This window comes from Zosterops lateralis (genome assembly GCF_965231275.1).
Source record: "Zosterops lateralis genome assembly, chromosome: 4".
Classification (NCBI taxonomy): Eukaryota; Metazoa; Chordata; class Aves; order Passeriformes; family Zosteropidae; genus Zosterops; species Zosterops lateralis.
The window spans coordinates 29,589,875-29,607,937 of record NC_139765.1 but is presented as its reverse complement, the minus strand read 5'-3'; the positions used below and the strand labels follow the sequence as shown (position 1 = coordinate 29,607,937).

Here is an 18,063-nt window from a genome sequence, read left to right as displayed (position 1 = left end):
ATCCTATTCCATCCCATCCCATCCCATCCCATCCCATCCCATCCCATCCCATCCCATCATGGTAGAACATGCTAGCCCATGCAGCTGGACTCTTTTCACGTGACAGGTACCATTTGCAGTTCAGTCCTCTCAGGACAAAAACTGAAGCAGAACACTGCTTTTTGGCAGTTTTGGCAGTCTCAGAAGTCTGCAACCCTAGGAGTGGTTGCTGTTTTCTAAGGCTAGAACAAACCTGGCCTCACTCATTTAAACAAACCAGTTATTCAGTGAAATACATGTGGCCTATTCTAAACATAAAGCCTGAGAAAGAGATGTCTGCAATATATGCAGAGCACAGTGATTTAGCAAAAGGAGGGATGTTTGCAGAAGACAACCTCTTGCTGGACATGTTCTGTGGTCAGAATAAGAGTCTGCAGTTAGGATGCTGATATGCTTTGCTGTTTAGTCTCATCAGTTTAGAGCAAGAGGAAAATCACTGACAGTTTTATATTTGAACTGAAAATAAGCTAGAAGGCAAGGTAGTGTGTAATGCACTCCAGTATTGTATGTTCAGCCTCCTTTGCAAAGATGTATGTATAAATGTACACAACCTATATTGGTGATATGGGCATGAGGATTTACTTTGCCTACATGTTGACTAGAAGTTCAGCCCTCCATGGGTAGCTCGAGGCACTGTTAGCACACAGAGCATCTCTGCATCTGGAAAGAAGAAAAATTGTGCGATGATTCTCTTCTACATCATCTGCTACATTTTGCAGATTTTGGATGCATTTTGGAGTCACTATACAAGAGATAAGAAAATGGGCTGTGGAGAGCCTTGGATTTCATGGGGATATTTGTCCCAGACACTTTTAACTGCAAAATAATTGAATATTTTTGCTGACCATAGCAACATCAATTCTTGCACAATAACTGTTGCTGGGTACTGTAATGGAGAAAGATAATCCAAATCTGTTACCTTTCTTGCACTTCCTACTTGAAAATGTTGCACTCGACTGAGTCATACAGAGGTTACTTTTGTTCTAATTTTTAAGGTCCTACTTTTTCCTGCTATCAAGCTACTTCAAGACAAAAACAGTGTCAGTGGAGGGTCAGATGACTTCTCGGTTTTGAACATTACATCCTCTTCTCAGTTAGCCAATGGGTTACTCACCCAGATCTTCCAGAGACACCCAAAAGGGAACGCTGAAAGGCATCTTTGCTGCTTTTCATTTTTTATTTAAAATTCAGCAAAACAATAATTTACTGTAAGCTCAGCGTGCGCCCTATACTTCACGTTGTGTTGAACCTCAGCCAGCAGTGACAGGCTTGGAAATGAAGTAAATCAGTTGTGCCATTCAACATGGCCCAACCTGTCCCCTGCGCGCCTTGGGTGGGCGTCTGTCTCTCAGCAGCACAGCTGGAAAGGAACAGGGATTTTTGCGTGCCCTGCGGGACTCGGGAGAACGCCGAGCCTTTGTTCTACCGCAGGCAAGACCGAAATCTAACCAGAGATCTCTGACCCCTCAACCTTTTCATCCCGAGGTGGTATCGGCCGACTGGGTGACAGGCGGCTGTGTAGCGGGGCGGTTCTGCGGGGCGTTTGAACGGGGACAAGGCGGGTTTCCAGGCTCGCAGCGGGCGCTGCCGGTGCCCGGCAGAGTCTGACCCACGCCCACACCGGCTGCTCCCGCTCAGCGCCTTCCCCCGTTCGCCCGCCGCCCGCGGGGGCTCCGGCCGGGCCGGGCGAGCCAAGGCGAGTGCGGGGGGCAGCCCTGCCCCGGCGGGGTTCCCTGCCCCGGTGTCCCGGCGGGGTTCCCTGCCCCGGTGTCCCGGCGGGGTCCCCGGCGGGTCCGGGTGCCGGGCGAGGCGGGTCTCGCTCCCCCCGGTCCCTCCGCGCCGCTGCCGCCCCCGGCCCGGGGCTGCCCGAGCGGGTTCCCGCGGCGCCGCCGCCGCCGCCCACCGTCCGCGGCGAGGCGGGCCGGCGGGGCCGGGGGGCGGAGGGGGAGCGGCGGCGCACGGCGGCGAGGTGGCTCGGCAGCCCTCCCGGAGGAGCCCGGCCCACCTCTCCCGTGCGGGCACCCCCTCCTCCCCGCCCCGAAAGAGGAACTCCCCGCCCGCGCAGCCCGGCCGCGGCGCAGGAGGAGAAGCGGCGGCGGCGGCGCGCCCGGCCCTCCGCGCTCCATGGCGCAGCAGCGCCCGCCGCCCGCCGCCGCCTGAGGCGCCCCCGCCGCCGAGCCCGGCCCGCGCCCATGGCGGCGCCGCCGCCCGCCCTGCGCTGGGCGCTGCCCCTGCTGGCGGCGCTGGCGGGCGCCGCCGGACCCCAGAGCTTCGAGCTGCCGGGGGCCCCCATCGACAACATCGAGGTGAGCGGCGGCGCCGTGCTGGTGGCGGGCGGCAGCTGCCTGTACGAGCTGCGGCCCGAGCTGCGGCCCCGGCGCCGCGTGGTGCCGGCGGCGGGGCAGGGCTGCGGGGAGCCCCCCGGCACGCGCAGCAACCTGCTGCTCCACTACCGCGAGGCCGGCGGGGTGGGCGTCCTGCTCACCGGCTGGACGCAGGATGGCGGCGCCTGCCAGGTGTGGGAGCTGCCCTCCTACCGCCAGCGCTTGAACCAAAGCGAGGTGGTCAGTTGCCTGCCCGACGGCTCCACCGCCGGCGTCGTCTTCCAGCAGGCCGGCGCCTGGTACCTGGCCGTGGCGGCCACCTACTCCACCAGCGCCGACACCAACCACCTGCACTGCGAGCCCTCCAAGTCGGACAAGGAGACCGTCATCACCGTGCGCAGCATGGTCAACCTGGAGTCCAAGGAGGAGCTGGGCATCATCAAGCGCAGGGAGGATCCTTTGCACTTCGTTGACGCGCTCCAGTGGGGGGACCACCTTTTCTTTCCCTACTACACGTTGAAGGCCAGGTTGGGCAACGACACGGAGCTACCCAGCATGGCTGTCCTGCACCTGCCGGTCCCTTCGCAGGATGGCCTTACTTTGCAAGGGCACGTCCATTTGGACTGCGGCTGCAGGAGCCTCATTATTTCCTCCAGCCTTGTCCGCCAGGGTGAGCGGGGCTGGTGGGTGGGTGTGTTTCGCCACAGCCACAACGCCAAGGCGTGGAACAGCACTGCCGTCTGCATCTTTGGGATGGAGGAGATGAAGGAGAAGGTGAAGGAGATGAAGGAGCAAGACTGTGGGTCCCCGCACTTCGATATGAACGGGAAGATCTGTGATGTAAGTCTGGGCATCGTTTGCTAAGCTTTCATCCCGCACGCCCTTGTTGACACTTATTGTTGTGGCCGATGTCTCTGTGCATGACTCATGGGGTGTCCCTGATCTGGAGGCACATGAAGTTAGCGAGAAACTTCAGAGCCACACCAGGCTTTGCACATCAGCCCTGGCCCTATTAGCTCTACTGATTTCTCCAGCTCATTCTGTTTCTAAAAAGCTGATCTTTTACCAAATTTTGGTATACTTCACACCTGCCTGTTGAGAAAGACACATCTGGGGGAGCACCTGAGGGCATCCTGGGTCAGACCTGAGCCTTAGGCTTCTCCCTCGATGTGTCCTTTTCAGCCTAGGATTAGTCGTGTTTCATTTTATTTTCCACACAGCCTAGATAAAGCATCTCCTATCTTATTCTGTGCATTCACATCTCATGTCATTGCAGCTACATCAGAAATGGAAAAAACCCCATCAGGTTGGCTCTGTGCATTGGGCTGTGTGCACTGTTATCCCTACCACTCACTAGTTTTCTGTGGTTGCTTTTTCAGTGCTTATCTGTGGTTGCTTGTTGAAGCCTCTCACGATTGGCCTTGCTTGGGAGGACTCTCCCAGCCACCTCCCCAAATCCTTGTGTGCAGCAGACAACAATAGGTGATATCTCTTTGTTGTTGCAGTGGTTATATTTTCACAGACAGTGGTATCCCATGGAGTTCCCCTTGTCACCTACTTCAGTAGCTCTCTCTTCAGGTCCTTCCTCCTTTTCAGGGTGAGCTGGGTGCGTGGAGGGTGAGATAGGCAAGGCTACTGGCTTTGCTGTGGTCTCAGTAGTAAAGAAATGACCTAAAAATTATATTCAGGAAGGTAAAAATGTCATTCACATGAAGAAGGTGCTTTTGAAAGGCCTGTCCATGCTTTTAAGTTAGAGCTATGGCAAAAGGACCGCTGAAAAGTATCAAGGTGAACCATAGGGGATCCAGCAAGGCATCATAAAGCAAGCCCTAAGCCTTTTGCAGTTCCCACACCAGCCAGGGTCTTTGCCGCTAAGCTTCTGAATCCTTGATGTGTTATGATATGAGTTTCTTTGAAATTCCTTGAAAGAAGCGCAGTAGATTTACTGTCACTCCTTGGCTTTCCAAATCTAACTCATAGCACAGTACAGTGCTGAGATTTTTCCAAACAGACTACCAGAGGGCACGTGTGATTCAGTCTGCTCATCTCCCTACTGAGCTGTGAGACTATTGCCAGTGTTAGAGGACGTGGTTGTGAATGAGAGCCCCATATGTGGGTGAGACAACTGTGCTGAAGTAAATAGTGAAACTCGCTGCGGAGCCAGAGCCAATCCTTTGATTTCCAGTGCTAGCTTACTGCTTACTGTGTGATTTCTGTGCTCCCACAAGGCAGACTTCCTGAATGAATTTGAAGTCTCTTTCTGATCCCAAAATACCTATTTGCTTGTTGGAATTTTAGTTTATATTGTTTGTTCCTAATTACTCATGAAGTTTCTTAGCAAAGTGCTTTCTCAGCCTGCTAAACAAAACTGAAGAAAAAAGCTCCCTGGGCCGTAGATCCTTTCTAAACACTTTACAAAACCTCATGCAAGAAATATCAGGCAAGAAGAGCCTCATAGATCTGGTAGAGTAACATAATGCAGGTTCAGTGAAGTACATATTTCTGTAGATAGGGTAATTCCCTGTCCCCATTGCCTCTCAGGGCCTGAATTTGAAAAATCAATGATCCACTTGTTTCAGGATTGGTCTGATTCACGTTAGACTCCTGTGACCTCCAGAGTTGCTTTCATGTCCCAAAAGGCTCATCCCTCCTTGAAATGTAGATTATATTTGGATACAATGTTGAAGAATCTCAACTGTAACAATCTTTAAAAGGATTGCTTACTTTACATTATGTCCCAAACTATGATGATGTTATTGATCGTAATATTTTGGCACAAGAAATGCAGTTTATCGCTGAGAAAAATGGTATTTTAATATTTTGTGAGATAGCAGGACATGTGGGTCCTGTGAAGCAATATGACCTATAACATTACATGGCTAATTAACTCACTTTTTAAAGCTAATTATGTGTGCTTATGGTGTATAAACATAGTAATAAATGCATGTAGTTCAGCTTCAATATTTTTTTATAGTACAGAAGGTTAGGCTAGGCTATTGCAGAGTAAGTTTGGAGATGACAGGCCCATATGCTGCTGCTTCTGGGTTCTTTTAGACCAGATCCTTCTACCGTCTCTCACCAAAGTATGGGAGTCCCTGCAATCATGGAATATGCTGTTCTTGGACTCAGAAACACATGGGCTTCAGAGCTGACAGGAAGATGGAGGGTGGCACGTCCATCAGTGTGCAGCTTGCAGCAGTGTGTGCAATCCTAGCGGAGGCTCTGGCCACAGCCGAGTGCCTCGTAGCACTGAGGAGTCAGGAGTACATTGTACTACGATGTGTAGGAATGGCAGCAAGCAACAGTACTTAACATGTGCTTTGAAAGGACAGTGTTGGTCTTGAGCAAAGGGGCTGTTGCAGCATTATGAGCGTTTTAAGTGCAAGAGCTCTCTGGTGCTTGTGGTGAATGGACCGTGCTGAATGTCAGTGTGGCTTTTGCATTGCAGATACCATGTGTTGTAGGGCACTGCAGGTCTTCGTCTTCTCTGCTGGGTACACTTGAATGCAGGAGCTCAGGTGTGGTGTGATGAGGTGTGTGGATTCCACACATGGACTATCAGTTTATGTAGGAATTGAAAATACAGGATTTTTTTCACTGCAGCAGTACAATTTATAGTAAGCATGTACGTCAGGGAGTAGTGGCTGTTTGTTTTCCTTCTGATCTTGTCATCTTTCAGATTTCTGCTATTATTCTGATTGCCTTTAGGCAAGACATCCTCTTACCCCTTTCCACTCACATTGCATTTCTCAATAAGACACTGCAAGAGAGGCTTGGCCGAGGCTGTTTGTGGTCCTGAATTCCTTGTTATGCCATTGCTACATAGTGTACTCCAAACTCATTCCTGTAAGGTGCTGAGCTTTCTGGCCCTAACCCAGTAAAGCACTTAATGACACATTTAACATTAGGCATATATAAGTATTTCTATCATCTTCATGCCCATGCATTTAAAGTAAAGCATGTACTTGAGTACTTCACTGGATTGGAACCAAATTGCTCTGCATCCTGTTGGAACTCACTGTAGGTGTGTAATCTCTTCAGCTTCGCTTTGCCTCTTAGGCCAAAGTTCTCATTTGCATTAAGTTTTAATGCTGGATTAGAGTCTCTCATTGAAAATCTGGTGATTTTTAAGATCCTTGCTTAGCAACTTTTTAAAAGACTATGTGACTGCTACAAATTCTGTGCAATTTCTCCATATGAGAAGTAGGTAAGTCCATTTTTGTTTTGTGCAGTAGTGTGCACAAAGAAGTTTGTCCTACTTGGATGTGTTTATGCAGGATATTGGCACTACTTGATTCCCAGAGACAGAATCCCTATCTAGCAAGAGGCAAGTAGTGTTTTAGATGAAACTGCTCTGAAAACATTTTGCAGTTTTGTATTCAGCTTTTCTTTTCTTTGATCCACATGTCTCAGTTTTGAATATATCTACTTACATGCCCTATCAGGGTGTATGTGTTACTGGACTCTCTAGCATATCCTACATATACATAAATGCATCTTCTTCACAATTTCCTTAGTTAGCAAATGGGAATTTTCCAAATCTCATTCTCAATTTGTTTTCAGAAACCTGACTGAGTACTTACAGACACAGGAGGAATGCTGAAATTTGTCACAAACTTGCTGTGGGGAGCTAGCGAACTTTAGGAAAGGCTTTTCTTCAGTTGTTCTGTGACAGAACAGGACCTACAAGGATCTCAGGGCTCTCACAGACAAGCCAGGATGTTGTGAGTCACAGCCAAGTAGATGACTAGGAAAAGTGTTCCAATTGGAGAATATCAACAGAAGAGATGTAGACTGTTATCTAACCATGATAATGACAAATCTGGAAATTGGTTCTGCCATTAAGAAGTTGCATGAGAAGAAAAGGATTCAGGGAGATTCAAGGATTCACAATTGTTCAGGTAGAAAATCCAAAAAATATTGTTAGGCATATACCTGTAAGAAAGAGAATTGCAGTATTTTATGTTGAGGTATTTATTCTGTTATGCGAAAAGGCTAAGTAGTTGTGATAGTTACTAAAAGATAAGCTATCTTGGTTGGATTTTCATCTATTATTTAATGCAAGTAAAGACTTTTAACAGTTTGTTCTTCGGACTTTTTCATTTTTCAGTGGCTGATATATATGAGAGTTGGTATGTGTCCATTAGTTTATCAAACATAGTTTGGAATCCTAGGATAAATCCTAGCTGGTGTAAGCTCTACTGAAATGAGATTTTGAAGTCAACAGAGTCATATCAGTTTAATTACGGCCTTTAATTTGCAGGAGCAACATTTATATTTGTGTGGTAACTCATTCCAGAGTGATTAATGGTCTTTTATTTAAGGAAAGTATTACAGTCTTCTAAATATAATTTTGTATCAAAATTGGTCCTGTAATTAATTTTGTAGTAGTAAAGTCAATCCCCTGAGTATTACGGACTGCTAGTGTTACATCTGATGTTTGATGGGTTTCTAAACTGAATAGTTCTGTCTCATTACAATGAGTTTTCAGTTCATCCCTGGACTGTGGGAAGTAAGCCACCAAAGGCTTGTCAACTCTCACACTCCAGGAATGGGGACTGCACAACCTCTCTGGACAGCCTGTTCTGCTTCACTGCCCTCATAGTGATGGTTTTTCATTTCCTTTTCACTAGAAACCTGCAGTGTTTCAGATTGTGTCATTATCTCTTGTTACCTTACATACACTTTGGTTAAAAGCCTGGCTTTGTTTCTTTGGTCCCTCTGAAATTGTCTCTTCTGTAGGCTGAACCAGCCCAGTTTTAAAAAAGACCTGTATATCATTCAGCACAAAGCCAGGTCCCTAAGCACCACATCTACAAGTCTTATAAATACTTCAGATTGGTCAGGCATGATTTGTCCTTGGTAAATTTATGCTCCATTTTCACAGTCACTTTGTTTGTCTTGTGTCCAAAACTGGTTTCATAAAGGATTTTCTCCATGATTCTCTGAGGAAAAAAGTGAGACCAGCTAATGTGTAGTTCCCTGAAGAAATCTTGGGTTTTTTTGAATATTGGTGCAGTATTTGTCTTTATTCAGTTGGAGACTTTACCTGATCTCCACACCTTTTGAAATAGGAGAGAATAACCTTTCCACTTCATCAGACAGTCTCTCAGCATCTTCCTACAGATCCCATCTGTCTTCCGTAAAACTTGTAAAAGCTGAGATTTCTTAAGAGATCTCTGGCTTAATCCTCTCTCAGTACTTGTAGTTTCTCTCCTTCTTCAATTCTGTGTGTACAAAGAACCACAAGATGTGATGAAGTCCAGAGCCGTGTCTGCATCCACTGTCAGTAAATCTCCTGAGCTATTCAGCAGCTGGTGTGAATTTTCAATGTTTATACTTTTATTGCTCGTGTGGTAGTGGAAGCTCTTCTTCTTGTCTATACCATACCTTGCCAGTCCCAAAACCAGGGGAGCTTGGGTTTTCCTAGCACCATTCCTGTGTGTCCAGAGACGACTTCTTAGTCCTGCTTTCTCCTCCTTTGTGCTGTTGTTCTGCAATGTAGTTCAATCATGGCTTCCCTGTTCAGGTAGAGGCCATCCCGTGATATGTCTGCTTGTTTTCCTGAGTTCTGTGCTTGACAGAGATTGTCCTGAAAGACCTGCTAGCTTACTTGAACTCTATTTCCCTTCGATCCCACTGACCATTTCCCTGAACACACTGAAGCCTTGTCTTCATCTCTCTGCTTGGATTATCACATCTTCACTCAGTTCTTCCTTGGTTTTGAGTAGCAGATCCAGAAGAGCATCACTCTTGACCAGCCCCACAGATTAATATAGCCTGGGGTCCCATCTTATTCACTTTGCCCCCAGAGCTTTGTAGTCTTGGTCTGCACTAGGCCACGTCTTTGGTGTCTATATGAGTGTGCAACAACGGGTAGTGGTCCAAGGAACGGAAAATTACCGCAGCCTTTCTGAAATGGGTAGGGTCCCCTAGAAAAAGCCCCAACCTGTTGTAACAGCATAACAAGTGTGTGCCTCCATCCCTCATGGTCGCCCACCACTTCATTTTGCTCTCTGCTAACATGCTGTTCAAACTCAGTTGGTTTCAAAGCCTTTCTCTGTGGAGCTTGTTCTCCATCACTGGTTACTAGGACACTTTACCACTTCTGTGAACTTAGATCTGAGGGCAGAGGAGGACTATTTCTGCTGCTGCAAGAAGTCACAAGTTTCTAGCTTCCCCATCTCAGAAGTCTCCATCAGCATCTCACTCAGCCATAGCCTGTGACTGTTCTTCCTGCCTTGCATCATGAGCCTCAGGGTTTGCCTCTGCATGGTCTCACTGAAGATTCTAATTTTCTGGTCATCCTTGATTTTTTCCAGGCTGCTCACCTGGACAGGCTTGTCCACCTAACGCTGCTGGGCAGTGCACAATCCTGGAGATAAAATTTTGGAATGGTTCATCTCCTCATTCCTTAGCCCTAATAAAGGATCACTGCATGCCCCTATATTTGTTACCCTCTGATATAGTAAAAATTGATGGAGGTGATCAAAAGATGATCAAAAGTTAAGAAAGAAGAATGAAGTTTCCAAAGTTCTTTCTGCCTAGGAAAAGCATCTCTTGTTTCAGTGTTGACTATTGCTATACTCTACTTACAAATCTTGTGTCCTTTTGTATAGCTGCATCTGTTCTTTCATTCATATGCTCAAACCCTTTATTTTTACTTTTTGGACAGCTGCATATGATGAGTGCTGTGTGAACTAAAAGCTAAAAAAAAAAAAATGCTGCCCTTTCCTGTGAGGCATGCAATGTAAAATAATCAGGAGGAGATCAAGACAGAAAGTAGCAGTGGTTGCTGCAGCTGGAGTCATACGGAGATACATCTGAGAATGAAGTGCCAGATAGAAAACAAGTATAAATACCTCCCATGCCAATAACCAAACAACTATATACTGTAGAGGCACTACAGAATAGAACAGAGAGTGGAACTGAAGAATTTAAAAATGGGAGATCTTACAGTGTGGTATTATATTTTCTTTTGCTTTTCTTGCTTTTGTGTGAACCTGAAAATGTTACAGGATAGACAAACGGATGACCATGGACATGAATGACTCTTCAAGTATAAAGGAAGTTTAGACTGTAAATGCATTTTTAAGAATGGATTTAGCTGTGAAAGAAGCAGCCTGGAAAAGCCTTACAGTGCTGTAACCCCATTAGTCACAGTGGAAGAGGTAAAAGGGCTTGTTAAAACAATAAATGAACATGGGAAAGGGGTGACAGAGGGGTGAAAGCAGCAGCTGCACCCTGGAGGAAATGGGCAAACTGGACAAATAGGTTGCAAAAGAGAGAAGGCATTTTTTTTTTTTGTGACTGTCCACCATCTGAATTCCCCTTCTTCTTATCCGTGTTAGCTCAATGTCACGTTGACCCTCCCTCTAGCAAATAGAGGGAGGGGAGGAGACTTCCACACTTGTCAGTATTGGTTCTTCAGTCAGATGAGGAGGATGCACTGATATGACACTGGTTATTTTATTAGGATGTGGGTCAAAATAAAATCTGGCAGCAACGCTTTTCAGAAACCAAGTGAGTACTTCTCTTTTCTGTGATCTTCTTGTACAGAGTCTGGGAGGAACCTAGGGTAGTTTGTCTCTCTTACACTACTACATGGTGCACTGCAGAAAAACTATTTCTGATATTGGTGGAAATGAAAGTGTGAAAGCTCCACTCCCTCACTCTCTAACTAAAGTGAAGACTCATTGAGTACACTAGTTCTGGAGTTTTGTTACCTTCTGATCTATTAATAAAGTGAGTTAACTTTTTCCACCTTAAAGTGTTTGCACTTTAATCACACCCTTCCCCGTTTTCCTATCTAACACAGACCTCCAGAATACTGGATTCTCATGGCCAAGTGAGTTTTACCGAAGTTCTGTGCCAGTGCATGACAGTTCCCTGTGTCTTCTTCCTGCTGCATGAAAAAAGAAACAGTGATTTTAAATATGAAAGTTAATCAAGTCTTCTTTTATTCCAAGTGGCTGTTCTTTCGAGCTAATTAAAATAATTCAGATGACTGAAGAACATGTTAATTGACTTAGGATTGCAGTTCAGAAAAAAAAATATTTCTAGTGGAAAGACTTTTTGGGGTTAAGACAGCATCATAGCATGCAAGACAGTTGAATTCAGCTTTTACTGTGTTATGGATTTGCTTCATAACTTTGAGAAATGCCTTCACCTTTCTTCTGAATGTTAGTTTTGATGGTCCGTTCCACACTTTGTTTTGTGCATTAAAGTGAAATAGGCTCTTGCACTCAGAGGGTTCCTGTAGGTTTTAGGAATTTGTTCTTGAGGCTGAAATTCTGGATTTTGCAAGCTAACCTACAGAGCTTGTTCCCAAGGACCTAGTGTTACCTGAGCTCTTGTCTCCTACCTCTCCATGCCTGCCACTCCTTTGTGCCAGCACTGGTGTGTGTGCAGCCACATGTTCATGTGATGAGGAGCATGACTCAAATGAAGATGTAAGTAGGTAGATTTACAGAGCATTTTCTAGGCACATCATTGCCTTAACTAAGTTCGGTGGAAAACATACAGAGAAGGTGAAGTAAAGCTTGGCTGGGGTTGGACCCATTTGGAGAGCAGTGGGATCACACCTTTGGCAATGTCTACCACAGATATTGACTTAGAGCAATTAGAGGACTTTAAAACTGGGATACTGCTTACTAAGAAGACACCTGGGCTTCTAGGGAGTTCCCCTGGTAAATGGTCCTACTCTCACACATGTAGATTTCCTTTCAACACTCGTTCATCTACAATCAGGGTTATTTGGTTTGGTTTTTCATTGCACAAGATACAGGGATTTCCTGCATGATGTTTTTTTCATGAACTCCTTACATGTGTTTGCCACTTAATTTCCTCCCGGTGGGATGGAGAATTGAGGGTAACGTGTTGATTTTAAAGCTCACACAGCTACATTTATGTTCTCTATGATGTGAACTTTATATTGCTTTATCTCATTTTTATATTTATGTAATACACAAATCTTTACTTCCTCTAGTGTCAAGGAAGATGAAGGTTTGCATTTTTATACACGTAGACACTGTTTGTTTGAAGTGTCTCCCTTCTCCAGAATATTTGCATACCTTTGAAAGTGGTTGCTGAGTGTATCTAGCCTTCAGGTGATAGCAAAGCATGGCTTCACTGAGAGCAACTGGAAATTCTGAATAACCCCAGGACTTATGTCCCAAAAAGAGAAATCCTATTGCAAAGTAACTTACTACTGCTGTGCTGAGTCTGTATCCCACTGAAGTCGGTGATTTAACTGCAGCAGATACTTGTTACAGATATGACCAGTTGTCATATATGAAAAACTAGTTTCATTTGTAGTTTTCAATAATGTGTTACTCTGAAACTGTGTCAGAATTAGAATGTTACTCAAAGTATTGTCTAAAGTTGGGTTCTTTGAGAATCTTTTCAAGGATTTGTCTTTTCGTCAAAGTTTTGGAGTATAGGTGAATGATTTTTTAATATGTTTTTCTTATATCTGATTCTCAGAAGCCACCATCAATCAAGAAATTACCTACCTTGATTCACTCCGGATTAGTGGCTGTTTATGGCACAGTTGTTTTGAATCGTATAGTTCTCTTTTTGGGAACAGATGATGGACAGTTACTGAAGGTAAGCTGAGTCTAGCAGTTCTTCTCTTCTCCACCAGCTGCTGCTGCTGCTCAAGTGGGTAAATATTTCCTGGTTTATTCAGTGTATTGTAAACAAATATAATCCCCTGAATGTCTTTTTTTTTTTGTTTGGGAAATAACTGCTGTATGACCATACAGCATTTGTATGTATTTGCTGTATGACCATTTGGAGAGCAAGATAACTTTAAAAAGCAGTTACGTACCCTGCTAAAACTCAAGTAAACATTTCATTAAAACGCTAATGCCCACAGTATTAATTTACAGACTGTGGAGTTCTCAGTTATTTTGCCTTGTTTCCCTCCTTGCTTTGATTTTTCAGTAGAAATATTAAATACCGTTTGATTTTGGAAGTGAATTTGTTTGTTTGCCTGTGTGATGTGAAAAGCTGTCCATTAGAGAGAAAAGTCAAGGTTTATTTTGTCTTAGCTTCTGAATAGTTGGCCTGCGCTAACTTAAATCCATTGCTTGAAAGTGAAAGTAATCTTATCTCATTATCAAACATTTTAACCATCCAGTCAAATGTCTTTTATGCTTTAATTTTTTCTGGGTTTTGCGAGAACGTCTTTTTTGCAGTATAGACATTTCCTGTCTGCACTGCAAAGGATGACTCTCGTTCACTGACTTTATTAAGCAGACATTTGGAGAGGAATATAGTAGAGACCTTGAAAAGCTTTGTCCATTTGATTTCATTTTGCTTTTGATAAAGAAGAATGAAATTGAAGTCTTCCATGTCTCCTTAACACAGTGGAGACAGTGAACACATCTCCCTTGTTTAGTCATGAAAGACCAGTGTTGGTGTGGTCATTGACTTGCAAAATGAAGTATCTGGGGTCTCTGATTCCCTTGAATTCTGTGCCAAGGGAGGTGGAAAACAGTTGTATACTTTGAGTAGCCACGAAGAAATTTCTGTAAGTTCCTTTTTATTTTATGCATGTCTGAATGTTAGTTTGTTTTCTGAAGGCTAATACTTTCTTCTCCATTGATAAGAGTAAAAGGTTGCGATTTTGGGATATAGGCTTTTCTTCCACATTCAGTTTCCGAATCAATCAGTAACAGGCTTGGTGGAAGGCATGTTTCATATGCTAAACCAGTGCCAAATTCAGTGCTAAATGTGTCTAGCATGGATTTTGTTGAAATTCTATTCTTATGGTCTCTTCCTGCATCCTTTTCCAGTGTGAGGACCAGTGCAGTAGGTGAATTGAATCATATCACAGTAATTCATCTCAGAAGCTTTGATGTAACTGAAATTAGGCTTTTATTTAAGATGTTGAGTGATCAATAAAAGAACATGGGAATAATTTAATTACACATGTTTTAGGCTGTTCTTAATGAGGATATGAAATCTAATTGCCCAGAGGTTTTATATGAAATTGAGGAAGAAACTTCCATTTTCCCCAAACTACGACTTGATCCCGTGAATAATAACTACATCTATCTGTCCTCTGCCAATAAGGTAAGTATGACGTTTAATAAAATAATAAATTCATATAAACTACTGCTTTAAGGATTTATACCACTTTATAAGTGATGCATCGGTTTGTGTCAGAGTTAGACTTTTAATATGCAAACTGCAGTTACCAACTTTACATCTAATATCTGGTTACGTTGTCTAAGTTAGGGCTGCAGAGCTTGGAAGAGCTTCTGCTGTCATGGTGTTGCCCAGTGTTGCTATGATCCAGCAGTACCCTTAATTCCATTCTTATTTTATGCCATTCTGCCAAGAGAGTGTTTGTTTCTGTTTTTCCTGAAGGCAGAAAAATGCAGATTATGTAGAGTCAATCTTAGAGATAGCAAAAAGACTTGTACACTCTTTGGAGACAAAGAAATCCAGATGTTGGCAGGTCAGGGTGTGCCAGTCAGTTAAGGAGTTTCCAAAGTGGAGAAGTCTCTTAATTTGAGAGATGGTTTTGAAGCCTTAGTTCTGATGAAATCAGTGATACAGCTGTAATCAGTGATAAAATTCCCATTGTCTTCAGTTAGGCATAGACTTCTAAAGAACCAAACAAAAGGACATTGAAAAGTGAGCAGTGTGTGTGCATAGTGAGGCCAAGGAGTTCAGGAGTGGCTGAGAGCTGCTGCAGACGTGTTGGAGCTGCATGTCAAGCAGTGAGTGGCTCCCTGGAGCCAGTGCAGTTGTTGCAGCACATCTTCCAGCAGGGCTACTGAGCAGCAATCAGAAAATCCCTTTGTCTCACCAGCAGTGGGAAAGATGGCATTGAAAGCTTAAGGGCTTGCTGTCCATCTTAGCTGAACAGGATTTCACCCAGCACTTAATTACCATCACTTACAATAAAATCACTTTTCTCTCGGTGAACATGGTGTTTTAGCCTGCTGTTATAGAGCAGGGGTAAGTTGGTAGGAGAACCCCTGACTGATATAAAACATCTGTCACAAATACAGAAGGAATTGAAATCTCAGTCTAAAGTATACATAGATATTCAAAGTAAGACTTGAATTTTCTTTAGCTTTGGTAAAAGACCAAGTTGTTATAGAGGAACAACAGCTTTTAGGAATAAATGCACTTCTCTGATCATCTCTTGGAGCTGAAATAAGGCTTCTACATTGTCTTCTTTAACTTGGTAGTAATCTAGGATTATGACTGGTTTTTTGATTATCACACACACCTTCAGATAAATTGAATTTTACAATATATGGATGGAAAAAACAGTAAATAAAATTTTGCAGGAAGCAGTGTTTCCTTGTTTCTGTTGACAAATATAAGAACTTCTAATTCTTGCAAATTTGTAAAATATGGTTTGAATTAGTTTTTCTTACTAAGATCATTAATTCACATTGTAATTAATCACATTATTTGTATCAGTATTTGTAATCAGCTTTCTCTTTTTCTTTTTCCTTTCCTTTTCTGAAAATGGCTGGCTAGGATATTCAAGCTGAATGTACAAGTATAGATACATACAATATAGCTGCAATTACCTACATTTACTTACTTGAAATGGCATTTTCATGCATGCTAAGCAGTTGCATGCGTTTGTTCTAGTGTGCACATGCAGTAACCCGACATGGTGATGCAAACACAGATGCATTTTGTTATGTGCATGCATTTTTGGATGCACCTTCATCAATCATTTAAGTATCCCCATTCTGAGGAGAGGAAAATGGTGTTCTGCTAAGCAGAACATTATTTGTAAAATATACCTCCCTTCTATTATTATCTGTAATTCACTATGCTGATCAGTCTTTCTTGCATTAATCTGCCCATGCTGGCCTTTGAGTAGTAGAACCAAATTTTTACAGTCAGAGGTGTTTAATCATCTGATGGCAAAATACAGTGTGTGCAAAATAGGCTGCATATTTCTATCCAAAGGTCTTCTGGCAGAGGGGAATCCATAAGGAGACTTCCCCGGAGGGATTGTGCTTGGTTGCTGTCAGATTTTTAATGGTAACCTTCAAGTTCCCTGTTCATGGAGGCTTTATTAATTCAATGTGTTATTGCATTCTTTGGTTTCAGGTGAGAAGAATACCAGTTGCAAATTGCGGTAGATTTGCTTCTGAGCAAGAATGCTTATCTGCAAAGGACCCCTACTGTGGGTGGTGTGCTTTCAATCGAAGGTATCTTTCATTATTTTAGACTGTCATATAAAAGTAGAGCACTACTAGTCAGTGTACATTTTGACTGGCTTGGGGCTATTCAACATCAAGATTGTATCTACTGATTTTTTGTGGAATCAGTCATAGCCATAAATGTGAGGCACTTCCTTGTCATGTGAAAGGGAACTCAGCACTTTTGAAAAACTATGTAACCCTCAGATTTTGGAGATCTACCCATAAAATGTATCTTGGGCTAAGAATAAGAAATAATTTTGCTTTTAGAAGAGATATTTTTGTTTTCCATATTGAGAGATAAAACTGTATACTTATGCTTGAAACATCTTACTAGCTAATATCTCTTGTATGTGAGAATGAGGAAAGAATGCTTAGTTGTCTTCAGTATTGGTAGTTCATTTTTTAGAACCACTGACTTTGGTTTAGGCCAAAGGAGAATTTCTCTCTAAATACTTCATTCTCACATTTGAATCATTAATTTTGACACTTACTTTGAAGCAGGTTTGAAATATATTTTACATCTGGGGCCTGGGCTGGAAAAATTCCTGGGTCATCAGGCCTACTCTTAGAAATTGCAAGCAACCACATCATGTAAAACTGAAGATTTGCAAAAGACCATCCTAAATCTAGATAGGCTTTTTGTCCTTCCTGCCCTGGTTCTGCAGCTTCCTGACAGTCTCATTTTTTGCTGGTAAAAATATGTCTGCTCATTTTCATCATGTGTATGTTTATGGACAGGTTATAGTTACTTGTTCTGGTGTTCACATCACCTTTGCCTGAATAAGTCCCCCCCACTCCCTCACACTCACCTCTTCAATGTTTTTGTGAAAGCACAGTCTCTCTCTCTCTCTCTCTCTCCCCCCCTCTCTCCTTTCATTTTGGTGTGCTTAAACAGTGAACTTCACTAAGGTCCTCTCACATGAGACACTCATTTCTTGCCTCCACTCCAGGAATCCTTCTGTGAAATTTATGCGTCCTTTTAAGACAAGGATGGCCAGGACTCTCAAAGTGTTCCAGAAGAGATTTCAGCTGTGTCTTGCTTAATGTTGTTCAATCAGTCTATCCAGGAAGCATCTTAGTGTGTTCTGAGATCACAAACGTCTTTTTCATGACAGCATCACATTGATAGGCCACAATCATCCATGATCAAATAATGCCCCCAGGTCCTTCTCTTTCTTTGTTGTATTTCCAACTGAGGAGTTTCCAGTCTATAACACATATGGGTTGTGAGATTTTTATTGCTGTAGGTAGATGTTCTTGTACTGTATGCTCTGAAATGTCATTCCATTTCAAGGTTATCCAAATTTTCCTGTGTGATATTCTTATCTTCCTTTGCATGTTAATGTTCCCAACTCCGTATCATCAGCAGATGTCAACAGTGTAAACCTTCTTTTTTGCCAATTTACCAGTGATTAAAATCTTAAACTGAAGTGTCTATAAGATGGATTTTTGAGGAATTCCACTAGTACCCTCTTTTACAAGGTTAATACCGCTCATTTTGGTTTGTT

At 43.3% G+C, this 18,063-nt stretch overlaps 1 protein-coding gene across 1 annotated transcript in view; it reads left to right on the top strand.

Annotated features, from left to right (window-relative positions):
- Nucleotides 1–2,231: 2,231 nt before the first annotated feature.
- The window catches only part of PLXNC1 (plexin C1), a gene marked incomplete at its 5' end in the record, with an annotated part of 70,173 nt that continues 54,341 nt past the window's right edge, over nt 2,232–18,063 (top strand). Inside the window, 4 exons of the mRNA XM_083860244.1 lie at nt 2,232–3,203; nt 12,849–12,971; nt 14,310–14,444; nt 16,461–16,561. Of these exons, the coding sequence (XP_083716370.1) occupies nt 2,232–3,203; nt 12,849–12,971; nt 14,310–14,444; nt 16,461–16,561 (1,331 nt within the window). The remainder of the gene's footprint in view (nt 3,204–12,848; nt 12,972–14,309; nt 14,445–16,460; nt 16,562–18,063) is intronic.